This window comes from Malaclemys terrapin, chromosome 1 (assembly GCF_027887155.1).
Source record: "Malaclemys terrapin pileata isolate rMalTer1 chromosome 1, rMalTer1.hap1, whole genome shotgun sequence".
NCBI lineage: Eukaryota > Metazoa > Chordata > Testudines > Emydidae > Malaclemys > Malaclemys terrapin.
Window position 1 is genome coordinate 275,386,706 of NC_071505.1, and position 24,724 is coordinate 275,411,429.

Genomic DNA, 24,724 nt, shown 5'->3' on the forward strand with positions numbered 1-24,724 from the left:
CTTTGAAAAACAAATTCTTTTCTGCAATTATATTATTCCATCTAATCTTTTTTGCTTTTATGCTGGTCAATAAAAAATAACCCTTTCAGCTGCTTTAGAAATTTTACAAAACTAGTTTTCCAAGTTACAAATTTTAATAATTAAGACAACCCAACGTACCTCACTTTGGGGCCAACAGAACACAAAATTTGTCTGACATGCTCCAAGGTTTGTACAGGAAACAGACAGATTTTATTAAAGAAAATCCAGCCCTAAAAACTGAATTGAACACAGCAGAGCTCCACTTTTAAGACCTCGCAATATTACTTTGTACATACTTTAATGTCAATGTACTTTATATAATTCACATTTAGAGCCTAATCCTATAAGGAGATGATTATCTGAATTCCCACTGCAGGATTAGATTTTCATTCATGTATAGAAATGACACACAAAAATTATGTTAAAGAATGTTAAGATTGCAAAGTCAAGAATTCAAAGTTTGGAAAAGAATTAAGGTTGCCTGAGCCTGTGAGGTTGGGTGATATTATCTCAATTTTATACCTATGGAACAGAAGCACAGAGAGATTAAGATAAAAAAATCTACATTAATTTTGGATGCCCAATTTGAGTAGCCTAGGACTGATTTTCAGAGCACGTAGCATTATATAGTACTTTATATGTTCAAAGAACAACTCCCCATTGACTTCAGTTACAACTATAAGTGTTCTGGCAATCAGGGGCAGGTATTTCAGATTGGGTACCCATAAAATAAGGAACACAATTAATGACCATCGGTGAAAAGTTTGGTTTAGCATCCCCACCCTACCCTGGACTCGTCTCCCCACTCTCAGACTCCTTGCCCAGCCAGTTCCATCCATCCCTGGGATTCTCATTCAATCTGTCTCAGAGTTTGTTTCTGTCCCTGCAGTAGTTTAGAATAGCCTCAGGAATGCACTGAGCCTTACTTGTCAACCAGCCAGGAATCATCCTTCTTTTCCCCTTCCAAGTTACCTCTTAGACCCCTTACACTTCTGTTCTGAAAGATAAGAGACCAAAATGGAAGAATGAAAACAAGGAGCTAGTATCGCATAAGGTTAAGGCAGACCAAAAGAAACCCAAAGGATAGAATAAACCTCAGATGAGGAGCTCAAACACCAATCCTATGTCTAAAAAAAGGACATTGTTAAGGTCCAAATTCCTTAGAACCAGAAGGAGAGAATGACACAGGAAGACTTTAGTGGCCCTCAGGCTTCACTGCAGATGCAGTGGGGCCAATTCTATGAACCCTTGGTTCTGAAGGCTGACTAACTCAAACAAGAGATGCAACACCGAAGCCTGAGACACTATAAATAGGGAAAGGTTTACTGCTGAGAAAGATAGAGAAGGAAAACAGAAAGAACCTAAATAGTACTTGAAACAGCAATGACATCACAGGCTCTCCTAGACATTGAGATAAGCATCTAGATTTGAATGGGCTGCCAGCTCTGGTAAAGCTTAGGACCATTGAGCTCACTGTCACCAGCTTCCTTCTACATAGAGAATCTGCTCAGCACCAACACAGTTCCTGAGCTGTGCTTCTTGAATCTTTGAAGCCAAGTGGAATTGGAACTTCAACCCTTCTTAGCATAACATGCTAAAAAAAGATGTGAAAAAAAGACCTTCCTACTATAAGATTTTGATGTTGGGGCAGTTAAAAAGAGTCCCTCAATACTAATCTTGATGGAACTTCTGCTTTGGACTAGGCCAGAAGTTCCTTAAGTGCTCCTCCCACACATGGAGTTTTAAGAAGCCCTCCCCGCCCCTCTCAGAGTCCCAAGGATCAAAGTAATGTAGACTTACTATCAGCCTGGACTGTGCCCCCCAAACCTAACCACCGGAGGCATAGCACATGGTCATCAGCATCTGACTATGTAGTGCCACACTATCCATACATCTTAAAGTTGGTTTTGCTGGCAGAGTCATGGTACTGATCAGGGTGGATAAAAATCAATGATTTAAAAAAATAAAACAGATTTTTTTTAATTGAAATTGGATTTTTTTTGATAAAATGCTTTTTGAGGAAAAAACCTATCCAAAGATAGTTTTAATTAAGATATATTATAACTCAAAGATATCTCATTATGGAATAGGAATTATACATTCTAATTCTATAGTATGGGACAATATTATTCATGTAATGTTTAAGAAAAGTTTTGTAAATGCGTTCCAACAGTTCATGGATTAGGGACCCAATCTTATGGGGTTCCATGGACTTCTGTATAGATTATTTAGGTTAATCTTTCTGTGCTCAGTCTAGAAGATACCATCAGAGATGCTTAGTTTTGCAGTTCTCAAACTGTGGATTTGTGTCTCCAGAGATAACATGCTTGTTAACAACAAAAATGTTTTAAAATAAATAAATAATATATAGAGGTGAGAAATAACAGACCTCAACCCTATTGTCCCTCTGCAAATTTGTGTACACAGAGTCAATCCCTCTAAAAGTGTAAAGTTTCAAAAAGTTCAATTAATAGAAGATTGTTGGGGGCGGAATAGATCTGGATAAGGAGAAGAAGTCTAGCAATAAATGTGAGAATGGAGGGACAGGCAGTAGAAACAAAAGTGAAACTGTTTGAGCAGCATATTCCAGAAGTCTTGAGATCTTTCTGACTGTAGCCTTCATTGATTTGAAATCTACCATACCATTCTTTCACTAGAAGGGCAAATCTATAATGGCAGCAGGCCGTAAAAGAGACCCAGTTTGGAAATAAGAACCATTCAAGAAATCTATGTTTGCTGATGATGTTTTAAAGAAAGTCACACCAGTGAATGGGTGGAAGTCACTTAGTCACTTGGATTCAGCGACTGTTGAAGTGATAATCTCACTTTTAACAGCAGTAGCTTCTTCTGCCAGTGTAGAAAGAATATTTTCTTCTTTTGGATTAATTCATTCAAAATTGAGAAATCGTTTGGGACCCGAAAAAGCAGGAAAGCTTGTTTTTCTTTTCCAGATTAGGAACAAAGAGGAAAATAAAGGTGAAGACGACTAAGTTAGCTGAAGAAGCCAATATTTTAAGTTTCTCATGTTGACCTGGCTGACATAGTCAATTTAATTTTTTTTTTAAAAATATTTCATTTAACTATTTTAGTTAAAAACTATTTTAACAAAAACAAATCCGATTTTAAAAAAACTTGACTGTTTAACTAAATTCATATGCTTGTTTTGTTAAACTATTATATGTTTGCTGTTAAAGAAAAAAATCCAGAATACATAACGTTGTTGTTTTAATTAAATAAAACAATTTAAATGTTTGTTTGGTGATGTTCTCACCAACTAATATAGCATGGCAAGAACATCTTCGAAATATTAATGATTAACCTGTTGAATTGGAGATAGTTCACCTCCCAATGACTTCATAAATATCTGCTTCAATTACCTTTGGTAAATGAAATAACCAATCATTCATTTTCTGATTTAGCTGTAAAACTGAATCTGAAAAGTTTTCAAAATAAATCACTTTAAAATGTATAGTGTGTACCTTCTAAAAATGAAACTTACATCTATCTCTGATTTGTGAAGAATATGTATTAATGTTATAACGAACCAACAAGAATGCACTTTTATGTAGAAGTCTTCCTGAAGCCCTTTAAATCAAATCCACCCTGGTACTGATATGAAATAAAATTCCTGAGTTTATACCTGTCTACAACAGAACAACAAGAGTCAAAGAATGCAGGGAACAATACAGCAGGACAAAGTCTAAAAAGAAGCTGTGAAAGTACAGATTAACAATACTCTATATGTATATCCTCCCACCCCCAAAATAAAACCCTCCTGAAACTGAAACCTAACCTCTGTGGGCCCAGAGTCAACGGCACTGCCTAAGGCATAGAAGAGGAGGAGTGGTCCCTCACAGGTTGCGCTCCACTAGCAGGCTCATGCTTAGTCATATGAGCAGGCAAACGCCCTCTGTACATCTTCCTGCGCTTTTTGCGAGGCACTAGCGACTGCAAGCGGTGCCGGGTCTCTGCACGTGAGGAAGTCTTTAGTGCTGGGGAGTGACGGTGCCGAAGGTCTCTGACCTCCGAGTCCTTCCTCTGTGCCAGGACCTCCCTGATTGAAGCCGGTGCACTACACACTGATGCTGAAGTACCCAGTGCCGGATCCATGGGAATTCGACTCCGATTGTTGCTGCAGGTCTGCCTCAATGAGCAGAAGTTTCAGCCTGTGGTCCCTTTCCTTCTTGGTCCTGGGTGGAATCCTCTGCAGATTTTGCACTTGTCAGTCTGGCGAGATTCTCCCAGGCACTTCAAGCAGGATGTGTGTGGGTCAACTTTGGCATCAGCTTTTGGCAGACCCCACACAGCTTAAAACCCCCGGGACTGAGGCATGCCCTGGCCCCGGGAAGGGGAAGGAAACGGGGAAGAGAACCCAGGCAAACAAGGGGGTCAAAAATTACACTACACTATACTAAGAACTATTAACCATTTACAGGTAAAAATTAAGAGAGTCCACTAGAGGATCGTTCAAGAACAAGAGAAAGAAGAGAATGCTCCAACGACCATCAATGGCGGTAAGAAGGAACTGAAGAGGCGGCAGGTTGGCAGGGCCCTATATGCGGCGCCAGGAAGGCGCGACTCCAGGGGGCCTGAGCTGACCCCACAGGTACCACTAGGGGAAAAACCTTCCAGCAACTTTGCATGCAGCGCACACACACCTACTTGGAATCAACGTGAGCAAGCACTCAAAGAAGCATGTTTCTGTTTATCAGGAGGAGAGATGAACAAAGTCCCAATCTGATCCTTAAAAGGACATTCCATCAGTATTTTCCTTGAAGGGTGACTGCTCCATTTCCTCTGAAGGAGTCACCTCTTAGTTGTCATGCATGTGCCACTATCCTTGAGGAGGCAATGGTGTCATCAGTGCCAGTCATCTCTGCACCGATTAAAACATGGGTGGCTCTGGAGGGCAGCAGTGCCTGACATGAGGCCAGTACTAGGAAAGCTCTCAGTGCTGGTGGAGGTGCCTCTTGTACCATGAGGTGCAACAGTGCCAGTGTTATTAACAGAGCCAAAAATGGTGACGTGTTGGGTTTGGCAGCAACGTCTTCACTGGGAAAAGCCTTCACTGACTCCTGAACATAGGACATAATAGCTGAAGGTGTTCCTACATAAGGTATTTCCAGGCAGGTGGAGATTTTGGCAAAGGAAGCCAGCTAGGTTCCCTGCAGCAAATCACAAGAGTTACATTGTTGGTTCTGAGGGGATCCCATGAACCTCAAACATGTTCTGGATCAGTATCAGTGACAAATACTGCTGCACAGAGTCAAGTTGCAGAGTCATAGCCAAAACCAGAGATGGCGGTCTGAGATATGCACACCAGTGAGGTGTCAAAATCATTTGTCACCAGAGTGTTATATCGACAAGAGATGCATGCCAAGGGCTTCACTGACATGGGTAAGGAGTTCAAGAGGTGATATGTCAGTGGAGTAGGAGAACAAAGCCTCCTCTTTTTTCTCCTTGGGCTCCTCTTGTAAAGCAGAATGCTTTCTTTTTTCCTTCCTCTTCCCTGGAACAAGTTCACAAGGAGATCTGGAAACAGTGTCAACTCTAACAGCACAAGGGCAATTTTCAGTGCTGACAACAATGCCAATCTAGACTGTGGTGCCAGATCCCTCTATTTTGATGGAGCCTGTGGTGCTGACTGGCAGAACAATCCCAGTAGATGTTTGTCTCAGGTGAATTGATTTCAGGCTGGTTTCGAGGCTGAGGTGGCAGTGTTCATTCCTCAGGTCTCTTTAAAAAAGTTGTCAGCACAGAGGCAGATCTCAAAATTCCTGAAAATGCATTAGGACAATCTGGTTGAAGGCTTAAAGAAGCCAAGTGCCCTGCAGTCTTATCTGTTTGTCCTTTGTCATTCAAGGAGTGAAGATATGACAAATTGTGCACTGAGTTAGGTGAGCTTCTCCCAGGCACACTACACAAGCCTCTGCCAGTGTGTGTGTGTGTGTGTCTCAGTAGATAGCTGAACAGGTCACAAATCTTTTGAACCCTCTTTCGTGTTTGGGACCCAACACAGCCTTGGCAATAACCCAAGGCAAGTGGCCCCAACTACTTGAACTGTACTAGAACTATAGTAACGTTAAGAAGAGGACAGGCTAACTAGCTAGTGGACACAAGAAAAAAGTTCCAGTTAGCTCTCTGTGATGATGAAGGAATAGAGGTGGTTGTGAGAGAGTACTCCTTTGTGTAAACTGGACTTATGTTGTCATCCTAGCGTGAGAGTACTCCTGCGCCTTCCTGCTCCCCCAGTGGCAAACATGGGCTTTTTAAATATAGTTCCACACTTCAATGCTAAAGGCTGTAGATTTCCCATAAGTGGGAATGCACAGTAGCCATCAAAGGATTTTTATAATGTGAGCAAAACAACATTTTTTTTCCTAATCTTGTTTTTGGAAACAAACAAACAGTGAACAAAACAAACAAACAAAAATTCAATCTGAAGACCACACCAAATGGTTCAAGCATGGCAACATTATAAGTAACTGAAAATGGTCCTAATAATAGAAAGTGTCTATTTTAACTGCAAGTGTCACCACCTAGAACAACTTCTTCTAACTGAGTTTGTATCCAGTTAGAAAGTGAGATGGTTGGATCTAAACACAGTCTGTGTGCACACACAGTTAAAACTATTTTGCCCAAACCATTGCCTAGGCTGGCACATGGCTGTCTTCCAGCAACTGATTTAGTACACTGTTTCTGCAGTGTAAATGGTACCCTCCTAAAGAACCAATCATAGGGTGAGGCCTCTAAGAGACTACCAATTAATAATGGCTAGGTAGTGGACCAGTAATAGCAGTTGATGTTTATTTAAAATAAAAATATAACATACATAAAAATTGTTGATTATATATTTGTTTGCACTGATAAAAACAACAACAGTGTGATATATGTAAAAATATGGTGGTCGCTCTGTTGTAATTGTGTCAGTAACTGATTACAAAGAATTTGTACTAGTAATGGACAGAATCTTAGCTTGTACCTGCAAATATACTTACCAGTCCTCCTGATCTTAGATTATAGTCACATAAGACTGGATAGGTTTGTGCAATAATTACTATTACTATGACCTCTTACTATTGGCTGATCACTTTGGCAGAGAGAAACAGTGCCAAAAATCCTACTGTCATAGGTCCCAACCTTTAAATGGCTAAAGACTTAGATAGGTGCTTAACATTATGCACATGAAGAGTTTCACTGAATTCAAATGGGACTACCAACATGCAAGGTATGTCAAGCAGGTACGTCAGCCTTTGCAAGACTGGGGTCACAGTATGTTCTGCTGAAAATATAAGTATAATGAATTGAAGATTACACTTTTTTTAGATCATAAGTTTTAAACCATATCAAACTTGCTTTCTTTAAAAAAAGACAAAAAACAAAAAAACCCATGACTCATTTCGCACCTTCCTCATTCCTCTCAATTCAGAACCTCCCTACTCTCAGATACCAAGGCTTGTCTCCAGAACAGCTGCAAAGCATCATATATAAGAGACTACCTGAAACGTATGTACTTTATGATATTAATTTCACTATAATATAAATGACAGCAGCACAAAACACAAACACTAATGCTAAAGTAGAAGCTAACTTTTGCTGACAATTGACTCTTTTCAATACTAACAATTATCAGCAGTTATTTTAAGAGAAAGCAAAAAATAAAACTGCACTTTTATTGTAAAGATGTAATTTCATATGAAAAACTTTCTTGTAACATCTACGTTTATTTAATAATGGCTTAACATTAAGTTTAATTTTCTGCACTGACCATTCCCCCCATAAAAGTGACAACATGAGTCACAAATAACAAGAACACAAACACAAATATGACATGATAATGTATACCTTAATTATGTTATGCCTGAAGTGTTTTTTTTTTAAAGAATGTTTACCTACCTATTTTCACGTTCATACATCTCCTTTGAGGTGCTTCGAAGCTGTTCAATTTCTTGATTTGTTTTCAATCTAATTTGTTCCAATTCATCACGCAATTTGTTTTCATATTCTGTTTTATAATGGTCTCTGAAAATTAAACAAATCATCATAATTTACAGGAATTTAATATAGAAATAGTTACACCTTCTGGATCACATTATTATTTGCTTTGCCATAAATCTCCAAGGAGCTGTTACTCTATCAGTACAACTATGGGTTTCTTTCTTTAAAATGTCTGATCTATGCAGCTTACTTAAGAGAAGCATCTGCTCCTTTCTTGACAGAAGTACTGGCCTCAGTTATTAGTGACTCACTTAAAACTAATTGTTAGTAATGTGTGTGCTTTAGTAGCTCATTGGTTAAAAAAGTCAGGTATCATATAGGTGGGGTCTGCTGTAATAATTGGGCCTACATATTTACCCCACTTTGGAGCCTAACTGTGGAAAAGTGGATAAAAGTTTATGAAGTATAACAAGAAACAGTTACTAACCAGTCCTGTAACTGTTGTTCTCTGAGATGTGTTGCACATATCCATTCCATTTCAAGTGCATGCATGCTAAGTGCACTGTTGTTGGAGGTTTTCCCCTAAGTGGTTCCCATTGGGACAGTGCATGTGCCCTCTGCTGCCTCGCACAGCTGCATGGTGGTACAAAGGGCAGAGCCATGCCCAGCCTTTCTCAGTATCTTCTTACCAGATCCTCTATCTCTATCAAAGTGTAAGGACAGGGGGTTATAGAATGGACACGTGTAACACATCAGAAAGAACAACAGTTACTGAACAGGTTAGTAACCATTTCCTCTTCTTCAAGTGGCTGCACATGTCCATTCCACTTCAGGTGACTCACAAGCAGTTTGATCTGGAGGTGGATAAAGACTGAAGGACCACACATCCAAATATGGTGTTAAATCTAGATTGTTGAGACATGGCATGAGACACAAAGCTATGGACTGAAGACCAAGTTGCCACTTTGCAAATGTCCAGAATAGGCACTTGGGACAGAAAGGCTGCAGAGGCTGCCTGAGAAGTGGTTGAATGTGTAAGCACTCTATTTGGCAGCATCACGCCCGCTAAATCATAGCATAAATAAATACAAGATGAGATCCAGCAATGAGATCTTATGAGAAAAGACTCAAAGGCCCTTTATTCTCTCTGCAATTGCCAGGAAAAGCTGTGACAAAGACTGAACAGTTAGTTGTGTCCAGGTAAAAAGCTCAAGCCATTCTAATGTTCAATGTGTGTAGTGTTTCCACATGCCTATGATTATGAGACTTAGAAAAGAAAGTTGATAAATATAGCCTGATCAATGTGAAAATAAGATGCCACCTTGGTAAGGTACTTCAGGTGGGCTTAGGTAAGCCTGGTCTTTGTAGAATACCATATATAGTGATCTTGAAACTAGAGCTTGTACCTCATCCACTCTTCTGGCCGAGGTGACTGCAACTAACAGACTGCCTTCATGGAAAGATGGAGTAACAAACAGGCAGCCAGCAGCTCAAATGGACAACCCATTAGCTTTGCTAACACCAAGTTTAAGTCCCAATGGGGAATTGGAACCTCTACTTGCAGATATAACTGATCTAAACCTTTAGAAATCTGATCATCACAGGATTGGAGAAAAGGGAACAGTTTTCAACTGGCAGGTGGAAAGCTGAGTTAGCTGTCAGGTGGATCTTGACAGAACTAATAGCAAGGTCCTGTTGCTTTAGATGTAACAGTCCAACATAGGGTGGATTGGACCCTAGCCCAGGTAAACGGCTTTCTGCTGGGACCAGATGTAGAACCTCTGACATCCACCAGGGAAGTATACCCAGTAAAAGGTTTTCTACAAATTAAAAGCATCTCTTGAACCCCATTTGAACAAATTTCCTCCTGAGAAGTTAGCCACAGAATATTCAGGCTGTCAGGGGGAGGGCCCGCCATTTGGGGTGGAGGAGACGACCGTGATTCTGAGAGATCAGGTCTGGTTCCAACGATAGTGTCTACGGAGCTCAGTTCAAAAGGTTCAGCAGAGTGTAAAACCAATGCTGTCAAGGCCAGACTGGAGCTATGAGTATGACTCAAGCATGGTTTTCTTTGATTTTCACCAACACTCATGGAAGGAGTGGAACTGGAGGAAATGCATACAGGCACTTGTCTGCCCACGGCAACAGGAGAAACCCTGGGCTATGACCTGTCCGAGAGCAAAACTGATGACACTTTGTTGACTTTTGTTGTAAACAGGTCTATTTGGGGAATCTACCACTATTAGAAAATGAATCTGGCCACATCTGGGCAGAGGCAACACTTGTGGTGACTGGAGAAAGATCCACTTGATAGGTCTGCCAGTTTGTTCTGAACACTTGGAAGGTGAGAGGCTTTGAAACAGATTGAGTTGGCAATGCAAAAATCCCAGAGCCTCATCGCCTTTTGGCAGAGCAGGCGAGCAGGCCCCTCCTTGCCAGTTCAAATAGAACATGGTCGCTATATTATCTGAAAATATGAGTAGATTTCATCTCTTGATCTGAGGCTGGAAGATTTGACAAGCTTATTTGATGATCCACAATTCTTTGATGATTGTATGCAGAATTAAATCCTGGGCAGACCATAAGACTTGTGTTTTGCATGACTCCAGGAGAGCTCTCCAATCAAGGGCAGAAGCGTCCATAACTAGGGTAAAAGTTGGCTGAGGAAGAGCAAATGGAACCCGGGCACACATATGTTTAAAGGGCCTGTCCACCAGTGTAAAGAAAGTAAGATATGTGTGGGGGCATGCAAACCACCATGTGTATAGGATGATGAATCAGCAAGTACATTAAAGCTGTCCAATCATGCAGCTTCCTGCGATAGAGCTTGTCATGTTCAATTATGTAAGTGCAAGAGGCCATATGCCTCAGAAGCTTGAAGCAATTTTGTATCATCATGGTAGGATGGGCCTTCAGATCTAAAAAAGCTTTTCCCAGATGATGCTGGCATCGTAAGTGGGAATTGAAGACCTTGGCTTCCACAGAGTCCCGACTGTTCCTATAAACTCTATCTTTTGTACATGAGACAGGATTGACTTTTCTGCATCAATGAGCAACCCTAGCGCATCAAAGGTGGACTGCATGACAGTCATGCTGGACAACACCTGAGCCTCAGACCAGTCAGTCATCAAGGTAGGGAAACCTCTGAATTCCTTATTTCCTGAGGATGGCTGCCACCATTGCCATATGTGTTGTGAATACACGTGAGACTGATGACAGGCCAAATGATAGGACTCCAGACTGTAGGGGCATTGATTGATCACAAATCTGAGGAATTTCTTGGGCTTGGATGTATTGCCATATGAAAATACCCATTCTTTAAGTTGAGGGCAGCATACCAGTCGCCAGGATGCAGGGATGGAATATAGTAGCCAGAGTGACCATATGAAACTATTTTCTTTAGGTTTCTGTTGAGATCTTACAGGTCCAGGATGGGTCTGAGACAAACGCATCAAAATGTTTGCTTAGAACTCCCGGGCCGCCTGAACAAACTAGGAGCTATTGCAGAAGAAAGAGGGAGGGGACATCTTCTAGAACCTCTGCTGCCTTTTTTCCCCAGCTAGGTCCTGGTGGCAAGACATGAAAACAGGATAGTGGTGGGGCTGTTGCAGTGAAAAAGCAGTTTTGTTTAGGGCAGGTGTATAAACGCCCAAAGATCTGAGTGTTACCCTAGAGTCTTTTAGACTATGCAACTTGTCATCCACCTTTTCAAAGAGTGATGGCCCCTCAAAAGGGAGGTCCTGTATGGTCTGTTGGACCTCGAGGGACACCCAATGCCTGTAGTCACGAACACCTGTGCATGGTAATGACTGACACCACGGCTCTAGCTGCAGAGTTGGCAGCATTCAAACCCACCTGAGGGGAGATCTTGGCTAGTAATTCATCCTTGTTTACCAGTGCAAGAAATTCCTGCCTTGAGTAATCTGGCAGTCTGTCTTTAAAATTTAATTTGCGGTCCCAGAGACCGAAGTCATAATGCCCCAACAATGCCTGCTCATTAGCAATCTTAAACTGCAGACCTGTAGTCGAACATAGCTTTCTGTCAAAGAGATAAAACTTCTTTTCATCTTTTCCTTTCAGTGTAAATGCCTGTTCACCCTGACACTCCCTCATTTTCAACTGAAACCACCAGGAGACTCTGGAGAGGGGTGACTGTAGAAATGTTCAAACCCCTGAGAGGGGACATAATATCTTCATTCAGACCTTTTTGCTATGGGAAGAAGGAAGAGAGGTTTTTGCCACAGCACTTTACTGACCTCCAGGATCACTTCAATAATTTGAAACACCACTCAAACCGGTCCTACAGATGCTAAGATGTCAACCAGTCTGCAAGACCTCTCTTGAACGTCCACCACCTGAATACCCAGGGTGGAAGCCACCTTCTTTAAAAGGTCTTGATGCGCTCTGTAATCATCAGGGGAAGGAGAGGAACCCTTCAGTACTATTGCCTCATCAGGAGATGACAAAGAGCAAACCAAAACCAGCTGCAGTGGCACTCCCCACAATTCCTTCCCGGGGGGTCCTCTGCATCCATTTCCTCATTCTCCACACTGAGCCTGGTACCACAGGTGGATTCCTGCTATCCTTGCCATTATAGATCTCAGCACCTACTGGACGAGACAAAATGGGATGGGCATGGAGATGACCTGTGGGCCAGTGGGAACCACTACAGGTTCCAGAATGACCACTGGTATGAGTCCAGAGCCCAACTTCTACTCAGCCACGGGTCCCTGCTTGATGGCCAAGATGGAGCCTATGGAGAGTACCAATGGTGGCAGGAGGTGGAAGGGGAAGGTAAGGAAAGTGCCTAAGCTGCAACTCATGTGTGCAAACCTCTGAGTCCAAACACGAATCAACCTCCTGTGACCAAGGGGGGCTGTTCCTGTCAGTAAGGAGGACTGAGGTGTGGCACTCAGCCAAATCGGTATCACTGAAATCATGGCAGGCTTCCCTCTGGATAATGCTGTATTGGGCAGTGGGGGACATGTCAGTATCTAGAGGCATCCATGGTACTGCATTCTGGGACAAAGCTGATAAGGTAACAACAGCAGCTATCAGTACTGGGCAAAAAGACTCCTGGAGAAAAACACAGACTTGCTCAACAGATCACATGCTGCCACATAAACCTCCAGGGTTGGTGGCATCAGGATAGCGTCCTAATGCAATCAACTAGATGTAGCCACTTCAGTCTGGTCTCAACAGTGTCGATGCTGGCACCAGCGTTAATGGCCCCGCATGAGAGGAGGAGTGCTTTGGAGAAAGCCTCAGACTCTATTGCCCTCTATCTTCATCTGCAGGCTTGTTGGACTTTGGTTCTCAACCTCCCAGATCCTGAGTCCTTAGACCTCACTTTCCAATGCTTCTTCCTCAGTACAGAGGAGGGCAATCGGCCCTGAGGCTCAGCCAGATCTGGTGAAGCACTTCTCACTGATGCAGAGGCACTCAGTACCCACTCTGAACAGGCAGGTTCCACAGATGGGCACAGAGCTGTCTCCATCAGCAGAAACATAAGCCTGGTTGCCCCGCATTCTGGGCTTAAAGTCCTGGCAAATTTGGCACCAATCCTGAATGTGAATCTCTCTGAGGCACTTCAGGCAAATGGAGTATGGGTCACTCACTGGCGTCGGCTTTTTGCAGGAGTGATTGGGTTGGAAACCCAGTGACCAAGCATGTCCCGGCACCGGCACCAGTACCAGTACCCAGCAATGGGAAACCAAAGTGTTCAAAACACTTTTAAAACTACTAAAGTTGTTAAAAGAGTACCAACTATATGCAGAATATAACTAGGGAAAACTTGCAATAGCAAGATGATAGCTCCAACAACCATCACAGGCTATAAAGAAGGAACTGGCAGGGGGTCAGGGCAGCTCTGCCCTTTATACTACCGGACAGCAGTGTGAGGCAGCAGATGGCGCATGCGCTGCCCTCATGAGTACTGCTGAGGGGAAAATCTCTGACAACAGTACACAGAGTCCACACACACCTGAAGTGGAATGGACATGTGCAATCGCTTGAAGAATAACCTGCAACAATAAATGTTGATGGGAAAAGATGTAAAAGGGAGACAAAGACTGAACTAGGTATATTGATATATCTCAAAGTCTGCATTAAGATCATGCCTGGTAAACAAGAGAAGTGTGGGACCAGAAATCAAATTAACAAGAATTGGCGTGCTGGAAATTAGGCCTAATTGGTGAAAAAATAAGGACAGGATAGGCTATGTCACCCATCATTCCCTTTTGTGGTCCTTTAATAAAGAGAGACTTGGGGAAAGGGGAAAATATGGAAGGATGGAATTGAGCGCAACAATTGCTGACTGAAAGAAGGGGAAGGAGCCAGCTTCACCATCATGGTTGCCACCTCCATCGTCTCCTGGCACCCAATCTAACACTATTGTGCCTTTGTTTTCCCGATCTTGAATGACGTCCTGACCAGATCGGAACTGAGAGAGGGACCAGCTGACACCAATACATTTCAGGTGGTGGTTGGGATTTAAATGTAACTGGTAAGATTTTTGTCCCTTTCCCCTCCCCCATATGTCCTTTTCCTTTTCCACCTTATTTTTTTCTCTTTCCTATCCCTCTCCTTTTTCCTTCCGTCCAATAAGAGTCTAGCTTATCCTGCCAAGACTGTATGTTTCACAACAACGCTGTAAGCCTCTGACTAGGAAGGCTGCTAAATGAAATGCCTTAAACAGCCCAATGCTGCTACAAGTTTGCCAGGTCTCAGAGTGGCTGATAAAACCATGCGCTGTGTCTGTGTTGTTCCAGAAGTGAAACTGCAAGTGAGAGTCAACACCTGAGACAGAAGCTACATTTCCCCCTCCTCCCTCCACCCCGTCTTTGCTGTTCTTTTCTCTCCGCCTTTGTGTGTATTTGCCTTTCTTGGCTTCTAGGAAACGGGATCAGACTTTAACCACAGCAGTGACAGCTCCAGCCCATCTCAACTTACTTCTCTTTTCCCCAAAAGGACAATTATCAGCTTTAATACCATCTAAAAGACTGTCAAACAAGGGAGTTTTTCCCCTTCTAAAAACTCTTTTCCACCAAAGGGAACGGGAACGTTGAGATATGGTCAACATGAAAGCATATCTTAATACTTGACATTTCAAATGCTTTAAATCTTTATCTTTTTTCCCTGTATCCATAACCCTTTTATTAAAATGATTTTTAATGGGTGTTTGACAAAGTACAAAGAAAGCTGAGGTCTCTGTATACAAATCCCCGACCTTTTTAAAAACCATTTAATGTTGGACAGGTTCAGGGTCCTGTTTGACTTTTTAGCTCCACATATTCCAACTAAATTAATACAATAAGGAGGTGACCCCTTCCTGCTATAGTCTAAAGCCAATGAGGAAAAGGAATACTCCTCTTCCAGTGGTGGAGCAAACTTGGCAGGAGTCTCAGGGCATGATCTGAATAGATCCCTTGCTGGCACCAAATATGTAACTGATACAAGGGATATGGTGGTGGTTGGTGCCACTGGGTGTATCTACAGAACATAAAATCAGTGACTCAGGGAGGGTGGATACCATTAGGTCTCCCAGTACAGTAAGTCTCAAAACCATGAGCAACAGTCAGCACTGGAATAGTTGGCGCTGATAATGTTTGTACCGATAGAGGAGGTACCGGTACAGAGAGCCCCAACGCTGGGCTGAAGCCTGAAGGCAGAGTCCTGAAGGTAATGCAGCAGAGTAAGTGCTGGAGACAGCATGATGCTACTTTTTAGTAGGTACCAAAGTATGGAGACGTGAGTCTTTTAGGGTGCCAGGCTTTGTGCTAGCATAAGCTGAGGTAAAGTGAAGCAACCTCTGCCCATTCTTCTTACTAGGTTCCTCAGACTGTGACCTTTGCTTGTGCTCATTAGAAGAGCGATGTCCCATCAGCTGATGAGGAGGACTTGAGAGCATGAACAGCTGAGGAGTGTTTTGGGAAAGCAGGAGACTGGAAACCAGCCACAAAGGCAGTACTCACTGGGGCACTTCTGGAGGAAGACTGCACAGATCTGGATGTGTCTTGTTTATCCTAATCAGAACCAAGTCTCAGGACTTTGTCCAAAAGAAGAAAAAAAAAGTTCCAGGTAAGCCTCTCTTGCATTGTATCCATTGAGAAAATAAATGAAAAATTGAACATTTTTTCCAGGATATACCTCTCACCAAAGCAAAATAAACAACCAGAATGCTCATCACCAAGGAGCACAGTAGCCTCAATATTTAAATCCTGGAGATTTTTGCTCAGCCATAAGGTGCTGAAGCCTGGTACCAGGTAACCAACCAACCAACCAAACACCTAGAAAAAAAATTACCCTAGTGGAAACAGTAAACCTACACTAACTACTAAAACTACACTACAGAATAACCATATATAATAACCTTTGTTGTAGGTACACAAGTGTGCAAGAAATAGAGATGCTACTTTCAGTTCCTTTCTAATATCTGTATCTGTGATATGAAACTGCAAGATGGCTGGCCCAAGTCAGCCCTTTATGCCCTCAGAAGACCGGGCACATGGGTGCTCTGTGCGCGAGTGCAGCCCCAACAAACACTGCTGGCAAAAAGATTCTGAGCTTGAGTGCGCTAAGAGTGGAATACATACGGGTAAACTCTTGAAGAACTGTAGATGCTGAATGCTTTTGAAAATTATTGTCTTTAGAATCTAGGTGCTGGGATATCCAATATATGTATGGTTGCGACCCTGGTTAAAAAAACATGTTTGGGCAGGTGATGTTCCATAGTACAGCACGATGTGTATGGAGATTATTTAGTCAGTCAATCTAAGGAGGATTTTTCATTTGAACTTTTAATATACCTGTGCAGACTTAAAAGTGATAAACATTCAAAACAACCTAGCACTGTGGTTATGACTGTAGGAGCAGCTTATTTCTAGTGGCTATCCTCAAGAGCTAGGTCACCCAAACATCCTATATGAAACATAGATATTAGTTAATCCACAAATTACAGCTCTATACTATGTCCTCTTTTGCTTACTTCTGAAATGTATGTGAGATATTAAGCTAACATGTTTCACTCTGCATAAGTGGTGTCTGATATGTTTTTTCAGTTTTTAAAAGAGTCTTCAGGACTTTCAGAAATATTTAGGATATAAACAACAAAACATGTCATTTACATAACACTTCTCATTCATAGATCTCAAAGCACTCTTACAAAGGAGTACATTCCAGTGGGAAAATCTTAGGTTGCAGAACGTTAATGACCTAATTAAAACCTAAAAAAAAAAAAAAAAAAAAAAAAAACAGGAGGGGTTATTTTGGCTGATTGTTTTGCATGTATATTTATAATGCACAGTTCCATTAGTATACAAAAATAGGGTTACTGTTACTGAACAAAGACTAATCTGCCAAAATACTCTAAATATTAAAGGTCTGTACTCTATTTTCCACAGCTGAAGGCAGCAGAACTCTGGATTCTGAAAGGGAGGAGGAAGATAGATGATGCACAGAAGAGGGCATATTGCCAGCTCCAGGGCATTGTCTGAAGTTCTGCAGGGTTGGAAGTCTGTGAAGTTTTGATGTAAGAAAGGAGAAGAGTCACTCTCCTCTCCCTAGGTAGTGGATGTCTGCACATAAATTGCTACTGCCTAAACCAGCAGCAGCTCAAGATCCATGACTGTCTCCATTTCTGTGATGGGGATTTTGTAGAGATGCTCGTAGCCTATCAGTTGTATGGATTTTACAGGAACCAGGCTGTCAGTTCAAAAGAGGGAAGAGGAGCATAGATTGCTATCCCCTGGATCTGCAGATTTAGGAGGGCCACATTCACCCTCAAAGCTGTCCCACTTACAGGGAGCATTTCAAGGTAACTGCAACCTTTCTGGAGTGCCCACCTCCCTGTCCCAGCTTCTTTCTGAGGTGTCAAAGGGTATATAATTTGACCCTAAATTAATGTTATGTACATTTTCAAAACTGTTTCTGCTTCACAGCCACTTATTTAAGTCACATTTCTACTATGAAAGAACAGTCTGTTCCTTTGTTTATATTCTTTGAGTTTTGTGCCTATAAAAGCAAATAGGCATTACTGCTTACTAGCAAGCATAGAGAATGAAAGAACCAAGTATGCAACTGCACAAAATCTACCAGTTCACTTCAGCTCAGCTCTAAAATTTGGTCATTTTAAGCAACTTATATTAAGAAAAATTGCCTAACTCTTACTCTTTGGTTTTGTGCTCTTAAAACTCGAAAAGGTTAGTTTTTAAATCCAAATTTTGGAAGTAGTAGGACAAGTTATACTTTGTAATACAAACATTTTTCATACTAAAATTAAGGTACCAGTTACAGACCCAGAAACAGAGGACAAATACATACTCATAAATTTGGTTACCATGTACTCAATACTCAAAGTACATTCACCAGCAAAAACTAACATACCTGTCTAATCTTTTTGACTATTAACATTTGATAGAAATGCCTGATCTATTAAATGTCTGATCTAAGATTTCTCTGTTTCCCATAAATCACTAGAAATTATGTGTCATGGATATTGTCATGATGCTTGCTCTGTCATATAGTAACACCATGTTATATAGAGAGATCTGATGACTATTACTGTTTGGTACCTCTAAACAAAAGCTCACTGTTGTAATGATTATTGTTTGGTTTTGATATTTACTTGACATCAATTTACAAATCTGTTAGAACTTCCTAAATAAACAGTTAAAAAAAAGGTTCAAACTAAAACTATGTTTTTCATACTGAAGTCATTTGGGCAGGGTGGTACCAATTTACATGCTCAATTTATTTTTGCATTAACTGACATTTTCAGAGTAAATCCTCTGTACACGGGTAAGAGACAAGTTGCCATAAAGAAATCCACAAGGAAGGGTTACGTCTACAGGTTTTGTCTTAATCTTAACTTTTAATGCATTTTTTCTAATGTATTACAATGGAAAATGAAGATACTAAATTAAATTCTGATTTCAGCACACAGACCAGGACAAATTCCTCTGAAACTGACCATACACATTTATTATAATGGAATTCATTAAATAAATTATTTCAGAGGAAAATTAATTTCATTTGTCTGCTTTATAAAGATAGATTAATATAAGAACTTACCTGGATGTGACATATTTTTCATACATTTCCTCTCTAGCTTTTTTGGCATCCTCCAACTGAATCTGAAGTCTTTCAAGGCGATCTTCTTCATGGGCACAGCGAACACTGAGCTCCATGTTCTGACGATTAAGATAATCTTTATCCTTTTGCAGTAAATTAACAGACTGTTGTAAAGTTGCCACCTATAAAGAAAAATAAGACTGACATAATAGACATTTTGTCTTGAATTTCAAGTTATTTTTTAGATTTAATCACAGACACATATTTCCATTATAAAAAGTAAATATTACTTTTTCCCTTTTAAACTTGCCCAAATTTAAAACACTCATTTCACATTTAAGCTTAATATGGACTTTCAAACTTGAAATGCAGTTCTACTTTAAGAAGGGACTCTAAAAATGGAACTGGTGTTTCACATTTATGGTGGCTTAATTTCCTGCTCAGATTTGCTTTCATTTGTAACCTAACTATCAACCCAGGAAACTCAACCTGAGATCTAAAAATCAAACTGAATTCTTTTACTTCATTGCATCATAAACAGTTAGATTCTTCAGGCCAAATTGTGCCCTCATTCCATCTATTCAACCACAATGCCTTTAATGAGATTGTACAGATGTAAGTGAAATTCAGTAAAACAATTTTATTTGGATGATGCACAAGAAGGAATTCAGGTCTTTCTGCAGAACAAACAGGAATAAAAAGTAGAAAAAAGTTATTGTAATCACTAAGCAGATACATTTCTGATCACCACCAAGAATAGGTTCTTCTCAGTGAGAAGCAATTTTTATATAGTAATTTTTCAGAGTTGAATTGCATCTTAAATAGGTGACCCCTCTTCCCACTGACCCTAGGAAGAGGAGGTTACTCACCCTGTGCAGTAACTGACGTTCTTCGAGATGAGTGTCCCTGTGGGTGCTCCACTCTAGGTGTTGGTGCGTCCCTGCGCCTTCACTCGGAGACTTTTCATAGCAGTACTCGTACTGGCCACACATGCGCAGAGGCTGCCCCCGCAGTGAGTCTAGGATAATAGTGCGCATGCGTGGCCAATCTCCTCAGTTCCTTCTCTACAACGGAGGCTACCCCAACTCCGAAGTAAAGGGGAGGAGGGTGGGTAGTGGAGCACCCACAGGGACACTCATCTCGAAGAACGTCAGTTACTGCACAGGGTGAGTAACCTCCTCTTCGAGAGAGAGATGTCCCTGTGGGTACTCCACTCTAGGTGACTTAAAAGCCGTGTATCTTAAGGAGGTAGGGACTTCGGATCTGATAGGAAAGCCGTTGATAGTACAGTCCTGCCCAAACGTATATCAGATAGAGGGCCTTGAGTAAGGGCATAGTGTTTAACAAAAGTTTGCTCAGAGGACCAGGTAGCTGCTTTACAGATATCAGCCAGGGGAACTTTGCGTAAGAATGCTACAGAGGCAGCCATAGATCTAGTGGAGTGTGTTCTGATGCCGTCTGGAGGTGTAACTTTCTTCATCTGATAGCACAACCGGATGCACTGAGAAATCCAGTTCGAAAGTCTCTGGGTAGAAATAGGTGTACCTCTGGAACGCTCCGCGATGGAAACAAAAAGTCTGGAAGAATTTCTAAAAGGTTTGGTTCTATCCAAATAGAAGAAGGACAAGGCCCTGCGTACATCTAGTGTATGCATTGAGGCTTCGAACGAGTTCGCATGTGGCTTCGGGAAAAAGGTTGGTAAGTGAATCGGCTCATTAATGTGGAACGAGGAGTGTACTTTAGGAAGAAAATTGGGGTGTAACCTGAGGGTAACCTTGTCTTTGAAAAATATCGTATATGGTGGGTCTGCCATAAGAGCTGCTATTTCTCCTGCCCGCCTGGCGGAGGTAATTGCCACTAAAAATGCTGTTTTCATCGAAAGGTATAAAAGGGAACACGTGGCTAGGGGTTCAAATGGTTGTTGGGTTAGGCAAGAGAGAACTAGATGAAGGTCCCACGGGGTGGTGGGTGGTTTTATGTCTGGGTATAGGGTTTGGAGTCCCTTGAGGAAGCGCTTGGTGATAGGATGAGCAAATACGGAAGTACCCTCAATTTTGTCATGAAAAGTTGTAATAGCAGCTAAATGGACCCTGATGGAACTGGAAGAAAGGCTGGATTGCTTAAGGTCCAATAGGTAGTCAAGTATGAGCGGAAGAGGTGCTGACGTGGGACTAAGTTGTTTAGTTGAACACCAGTGTGTGAATCGTTTCCACTTACATAGATAGGTGGTGCGAGTAGATTGTGTTCTGCTATGCAGGAGCACTCTTTGAACTTGTTCAGAACAATCTAGTTCATTTTGGGAGAACCATGTAGGAACCATGCTTTGAGGTGGAGCATGGATAAGTTGGGGTGGAGAAAACGGCCGTGTTGTTGTGATAGGAGGTTCGGAATGAGAGGCAAGGGGACTGGTGGTCGAATGGACATTTTGGTGAGAAACGGAAACCAGGGCTGTCTGGGCCATGATGGGGCAATTAGGATCACTTTGGCTCCATCTGTTCGTATTTTTATCAGGACCCTGTTCAGAACCGGTATCGGGGGAAACGCATACAGTAAGTTTTGGTGCCATGGGATCATGAATGCGTCTCCCAGGGAATGTTTGCCTAGCCCTGCTCTGGAGCAAAAATTGGGACATTTCTTGTTTTTTGCAGTTGCAAAGAGGTCTATTACTGGGTAGCCCCAAATGCGGAATATGTCGCGAATGATGTGCTCGTTTAATTCCCATTCGTGATCCCACGGGAAACGTCTGCTTAGTTCGTCCGCTGTGGTATTCATCACTCCAGGAAGGTAGGCCGCTGATACCCGGATGTTGTTCGCAATGCACCAGTTCCAGAGTTTCATAGCCTCTGTGCACAGGGACTGGGATCGAGCTCCCCCCTGCCTGTTCACATAGAACATGCATGCAATATTGTCTGTCATTATGCGTACGTGTTGGTTCTTGATCAGTGGTAGGAATTGACAGCACGCATTGCAAATGGCTCGAAGTTCTAGGACATTTATATGGAGAGAGGTCTCGGTTGAAGACCAAAGCCCCTGGGCTGTGTGGTGAGACATGTGTGCACCCCATCCTGTCAGAGATGCATCGGTCGTCAGTATGAGGGATGGAGCCTGCTGAAGAAAGGGGACTCCAGAGCAGAGGTTGGAGTGAATTGTCCATCACTGTAGAGAATCTTTGACTCGGGCAGGTATGGAGAGAGTCTTGTTTAGAGGGTGCACATTCGGTCTGTACACCGTGGCCAACCACGCTTGGAAGCACCTCATATATAGACGTGCATTTTGAACGACGGAGGTGCACGAGGCCATGTGACCTAGTATTTGTAGGCAGTCCCGGACAGTCACCTGGGGACTGTTGCGAATCCTTGTGGCTATGACTTATAGAATTGAAGCGAGCTGGTGGGAGAGATGCCAACCCCGTCCGGGAGTCGAGGTATGCCCCTATGAACTCCAGATGTTGGGTGGGGTATAATGTGGATTTGTTTTTGTTTACTTGCAGGCCTAAAGATAGGAAACAATCGATGGTAAGCCGTATGGATCGGAGAGCTTCGTCGAACGTTGAAGCTTTGAGGAGGCAATCGTCTAGGTAAGGAAATATTACGACCCCTTGTTTTCTGAGGTAGGCTGTAACTACGGCTAGGATCTTGGAAAAAACACGGGGGGCCGTGGACAGTCCGAAAGGGAGAACCCTGTATTGGAAATGTGTGGAGCCGAGAGTAAAGCGTAGGAATCGTCTGTGGGATGGGTGTATAGTCACATGAAAATAGGCATCCTGTAGGTCGAGGGCTGAAAACCAGTCGCCCTGCTCCAGCGCTGGGATTATAGTGGTGAGAGTGACCATCTTGAACTTTTGCTTTTTGACAAATTTGTTGAGCCGCCTGAGGTCGAGGATTGGTCGCCATCCTCCATTTTTCTTCTCTGTTAAGAAATAATGGGAGTAAAAACCCTTCCCTCTGTGTCGTTCTGGCACAGTTTCTACTGCTCCCAGTTGAAGGAGATGCTGCACTTCTTGGAAGAGTAGTTGCTCGTGAGATGGGTCCCTGAAGAGGGACGGGGAGGGTGGGAGAGGAAGGGGATGGCGTATCCAATTGTAACTACCTCTATGACCCATTTGTCGGATGTAATTTTCTGCCATTGATGAGAGAATGGTCGTAGGTGGTGTCCAAAGATAGGTGTGCCGGCTGAAGTGGGAACGCTGTTTTCTAAACCCTCGACCAATGTTTCAAATCTGCCTATTAGTTGGAGGGGGTTGCAGCGCCCCTGTAGAATTAGGACGACGACGCTGGAATCTTGGTCTTTGGCGTCGTTGTTGCTGTTGTTGTTCCTGTGGTCTATAGGAGTGTTGTGAAAATGTGGGGTAGCGTGGTCGGTGATAAGGTTGATATCTATATTGTCTTCTTCTGGTCGCAGGTGGCTGGAGGCCTAGGGACTGGAGGGTTGCTCTTGCGTCCTTCATCGAATGCAGCATGTCGTTTGTGGTGGAGGCAAAAAGTTTTTCCCCATCGAAGGGAAGATCTTCAATGGTGCTCTGGACCCCTCGAGGGAAGAAGGAGGAAGAGAGCCATGAACCTCGTCGCATGACCACTGCTGTGGCGGTCGACCTTGCTGCAGTGTTAGCTACATCGAGGGCCGCTTGGAGAGCAGTGCGTGATATGGTTTGTCCCTCGGAAACCAGAGCTGTGAATTGTTGTTTCTTCTCCTTCTGGGATGTGATCAATAAAATCCATGAATTTATTATAGTTTTTGTGGTCATATTTTGCAAGGACTGCGGTATAATTAGCTATGCGAAATTGTAGCGTCGAGGATGCATATACTTTACGGCCGAAGAGGTCCAGGTGTTTACTGTCCTTGTTGGCTGGGGTGGAGCGGGCGTACTGTTGTTTGGCCCTCTGGTTTGCTGCGTCCACTACCAATGAGTTTGGCGCTGGATGGGTAAAAAGGAATTCAGAGCCCTTTGAAGGAATGAAGTACTTCCTGTCCGCTTGTTTACAGGTAGGTAGGCTAGTGGCTGGATTCTGCCAGATGGATTTAGCGGGTTCTAAAAGGGCTATGTTGATTGGTAATGCCACTCTAGAGGAAGAAGAGGGCTGCAAAATGTCTGTTAGTTCATGCCGTTGTTCAGTGACTTCCTCTAAGTTAATTTTCAAGTCACCTGCAGCTCTTTTAAAGAGGTCTTGGAATTTGGCATAGTCATCCGACGGGGTTGGAGGAAGGGGAAGTAAGGCTTCCTCAAGCGTTACGTCGGACTCTGTTGGAATAGGAGCAGGACTCAGTTGCTCCTGGGAATGTGACGGTGCTGCCTGGTATCTTATGTCACTGGCAGGTCCGTCACGAGGTAGTGCTAAACCGGTGTTGCGCCTGGTCGAAGTGCCGTAGCGCATGTGTTCTCGGGGGTATGATGCCCATGGTGCCCAACATTGCCAAGGTGGTGGGTAGGGCATAGGTGTTGCCATCCAAGGGTTCACTCCCCATGGGGCAGGATACTGAGAACAGGCTGAAGTAGTTTTTTTGTAACCCCTGTTGATCTGGGTCTGGGAGTCTTGAGGAGAAAAAACTGCCTGTGGATCAGTTTCCTCCTCACTGGAGGAAGGTTGTTCTGATCCTGAATCCAGCATTGGAGAAAAACAGGCATTTATCAGGGGAGACTGCAGAATAGGTGAGACCAATAGATCTGCTGTCTGAGTGAATTGAAAAGGTGAGGCTC

General features: G+C 42.7%; 1 protein-coding gene and 1 long non-coding RNA gene across 4 annotated transcripts in view; one reads left to right on the forward strand and one right to left on the reverse strand.

Moving 5' to 3' along the window:
* LOC128828605 (uncharacterized) overlaps nucleotides 1–23,501 on the forward strand; it is a 113,171-nt gene extending 89,670 nt beyond the window's left edge. The window contains exons 2-3 of the long non-coding RNA XR_008443214.1: nucleotides 22,520–22,606; nucleotides 23,431–23,501. This is a non-coding gene — a long non-coding RNA (uncharacterized LOC128828605). The remainder of the gene's footprint in view (nucleotides 1–22,519; nucleotides 22,607–23,430) is intronic.
* The window catches only part of PIBF1 (progesterone immunomodulatory binding factor 1), a 190,072-nt gene that overhangs the window by 129,627 nt on the left and 35,721 nt on the right, over nucleotides 1–24,724 (reverse strand). For all 3 annotated transcript variants that reach the window (XM_054013350.1, XM_054013369.1, XM_054013359.1), the window contains exons 8-9: nucleotides 19,030–19,211; nucleotides 7,918–8,043 (exon numbers count right to left, since the gene is read on the reverse strand). In XM_054013350.1, coding sequence (XP_053869325.1) covers nucleotides 7,918–8,043; nucleotides 19,030–19,211 — 308 coding nt within the window. The remainder of the gene's footprint in view (nucleotides 1–7,917; nucleotides 8,044–19,029; nucleotides 19,212–24,724) is intronic.